General features: G+C 37.4%; 1 protein-coding gene across 1 annotated transcript; it reads left to right on the plus strand.

Moving 5' to 3' along the window:
• Positions 1 to 969: 969 nt before the first annotated feature.
• Positions 970 to 2,846, plus strand: NFIL3 (nuclear factor, interleukin 3 regulated). Its single transcript, XM_010139770.1, has one exon. The coding sequence runs from the start codon at positions 1,160 to 1,162 to the stop codon at positions 2,534 to 2,536; it is 1,377 nt and encodes a 458-aa protein (XP_010138072.1). The 5' UTR covers positions 970 to 1,159; the 3' UTR covers positions 2,537 to 2,846.
• The last annotated feature ends 387 nt before the right edge of the window (positions 2,847 to 3,233 follow it).

Below are 3,233 nucleotides of genomic sequence, written 5' to 3' on the forward strand. Positions count from 1 at the left end.
GTTCAGCTCTAATTATTAAAATGTCTGAAGCTAAAGCTTAAGTTAGTTTTCCATTGGCCATGGTATGACTTTCAGATCTAAACTCCTACTTTAATGCAAACACTGCTTTCTACAGGTGCACCTGCCTCAGTGGTATTAAACTTCGATGTAATAAGACTGTTTTGCAAACCCAGATTGTTCATTGTTATTTCTCTAATGCATTTTTCAATACCGATTTAGACATTTGCTTTGTTAGAGACAAGAAACAAAAATTGCATAATAAATTTTTTTCTTCTCCGTATTATTTAATAGTTGTCTGCCCAAATTATTGTGTGCATTTCCTATTTTGAATTGATAGAATTGATCAAAAAGGTGTTTTAAAATTCCCTGTATGGGTATAAATATTTTTATATAGATAGACACATATCTATATATTTTTTTAATAGGATGCAAAACCAATAATTAAATCTTTAATAGCTTTAATGGACAGTGGTGTTATTCTAAGACAATGGAAAGCACTCCAGCTTCTCTAAATCAGATTATGTTAAATTGAATCCATGAAGGACCCAACTGTATAGCATTTCTGAGTTAAACACCACAGCTGTTTTAAGAAATGCTTTAATGATGTGGAAGACCAAGGTACTTTCCAGTGCTGCTCATCAACATGGCTAGTGTCCTGCAGTGTGAAGTGTTGGAGGTTTAGGTTGGTTAGTGGTATCGTGGAAAGTTTTATGACAGTGTTACTGTAGGATCACAAATATTTTGTTGTAAATTATTTTTCCTTGGATTGTATTGTATTTGTTTTGGAAGCAAAGCGGCTTCCTAGGTATGGTAAAGCTTAGAACATCAGTTGTTTCAGTGTTGAGCTGTCTTAATGTTGCAGAAGTTTTAATGAACCAAATGCTAGTCTAAGCTTTTTATCAAAAGCTACTGTTGCGTGTCCTGAACTAGCAGTTGCTAAACAGTAATCAAATTCTCTTATTTATTCCAGGTTTTTAAGAAGATTCCCATTGCCTCTGGCAAGAAAATTGGTTCTAGACACTTCTGTTTGAGAATATGAAAGAAAAGGAAGAATGTGTGTGGATTTAAAATTGCTGTACTTACCAAGTTGTGGAGTGAGAAGTACTGGGGACGAATCTTGCTCTGTTGCTCACTGTAGATCTGCTACAAACTATTTCTGATGCAGCTGAGAAAAATGCAGACCCTTAAAAAGGAACACGGACCTATTGACACAAGTAGCAATGTGGACAAGATCATGGTACTTAAGTCTACTTTAGCCGAAGTGTCTGAAGAATTGTCTACAAATGAAGATATACTACTTGCTGAAGCAAGCAGTGGAAAAAGCAAATCTTCAGCTTGCCGGAGAAAGCGAGAATTTATTCCAGATGAAAAGAAAGATGCTATGTATTGGGAGAAAAGGCGGAAAAATAATGAAGCTGCCAAAAGATCTCGTGAAAAACGACGACTGAATGACCTTGTCTTAGAGAACAAACTAATTGCACTGGGAGAGGAGAATGCCACTTTGAAGGCGGAGCTGCTTTCGTTGAAGTTAAAGTTTGGTTTAATTAGTTCTGCAGCCTATGCCCAAGAGATACAGAAACTCAGTAGCTCAACAACTGTGTATTTCCAAGACTATCAGAGTTCCAAATCAAACATTAGCTCATTTGTGGACGAACACGAACCTCCTATAGTTGGTAGCAGTTGTATTTCTGTCATTAAACATTCTCCTCAAAGCTCAATGTCTGATGTGTCTGAAATATCATCCGTAGAGCATACTCAACCAAGTCGTATTCAAAACAACTGCAGAAGTCCTGAAAATAAGTTCCAGATTATAAAACAGGAGCCCATGGAATTGGAGAGAGAGCCAAGAGATGACAGAGGGTCATATAAAGCATCCCTATATCCAAACTACATGGGAGCTTCTTTTAATGTGTACTCACATTCTCCTCCTCTCTTGCAAGCTAATAGATCCTCCAGCAATTCCCCCAGAACATCAGAAACTGATGATGGTGTAGTTGGAAAGTCATCTGATGGAGAAGATGAACAGCAGGTTCCTAAGGGTCCAATCCATTCCCCAGTTGAACATAAAAATGTTCATGCAACAGTTAAAGTTCCAGAAGTTAATTCTTCAGCTTTGCCTCACAAGCTTCGAATTAAAGCCAAAGCCATGCAAGTTAAAGTGGAAGCAATGGATAATGACTATGACGCAACGCAGAAATCGTCATCGCCCATTGACATGTCCTCAAAAAGACACTTTGAGCTGGAAAAACATGGTGCGCAAAACTCCGTGCATTCTTCTCACACTCCTTTCTCAGTGCAAGTGACGAACATCCAGGACTGGTCACTTAAATCGGAACTCTGGCATCAGAAGGAGCTCAACGTCAAAATTCAGAGTGGTTGCAAAACCGGAGTTGTTGAAATAAAAGACAGTATCTACAATGTCTCTGAGTCAGAGAACCTGTATTTGAAGCAGGGCATAGCAAACTTATCAGCAGAGGTTGCTTCACTTAAAAGACTTATAACGACACAACAAATCTCTGCCTCAGACTCTGGTTAAGTTACTACTGAATCGAGGCTGGTTGTTTCAAAGGATGTCATCTGCAGAAGATCAGTATGTTTTGTTTTATGCTGAATTTTCACTGGACTCGTGATGTCATTTCACTGTAATGGTCACATTATGTCTGATGGGTGTCTTTTTGTGCACAGAATATGATGAAGACTAGGTTGTGTTCTGATCACTATGCCTTGTGTATAGTCAAGGAGCCTGTACAGAGGCTGTATATAGTGAACTTTAGTTTCTTTTTGTTCTTATACTACGAAGCGTGCAAGTTACCAGTCACAATAAAATATTGGTGACAAACACAGAACATCTACTCCAGTTCAGTTGATTTTATGAACTTGTAAATAAGTTATTAATTGAAAACTGTCTTTTTCTTACACTGTGCTCAACTTCACGTACGAGTTTGGTTTTTACAGCCTAACAACCAAATTCACGTACGAGTTTGGTTTTTACAGCCTAATAACCAAATTACAAATGACGTGTTATCCTTCTGGCCACCTTTTTCCTTAACACGTTTTTTAGAAGATAATAGAAATAAAGTGACTATTTAGAAAGGAAACAGTACCAGCTTATAGCCTTAGCCTTCTTTAACTTATTTATTAGCAGAAGTTCACCAAAATCCATGAAAATTCTAACTCAATAACTAATATCAACAGCCTTTTTTCTCCTTCTGTCTCAAAAGAGACAGTAATGA

The sequence above is a fragment of the Buceros rhinoceros genome, unplaced genomic scaffold, assembly GCF_000710305.1.
Source record: "Buceros rhinoceros silvestris isolate BGI_N320 unplaced genomic scaffold, ASM71030v1 scaffold14737, whole genome shotgun sequence".
In the NCBI taxonomy this organism is placed as follows: Eukaryota; Metazoa; Chordata; class Aves; order Bucerotiformes; family Bucerotidae; genus Buceros; species Buceros rhinoceros.

Coding starts and splice junctions, on each gene's coding strand:
- NFIL3 (XM_010139770.1), top strand. CDS start 1,160: ATGCAGCTGAGAAAAATGCAGACCCTTAAAAAGGAACACGGACCTATT.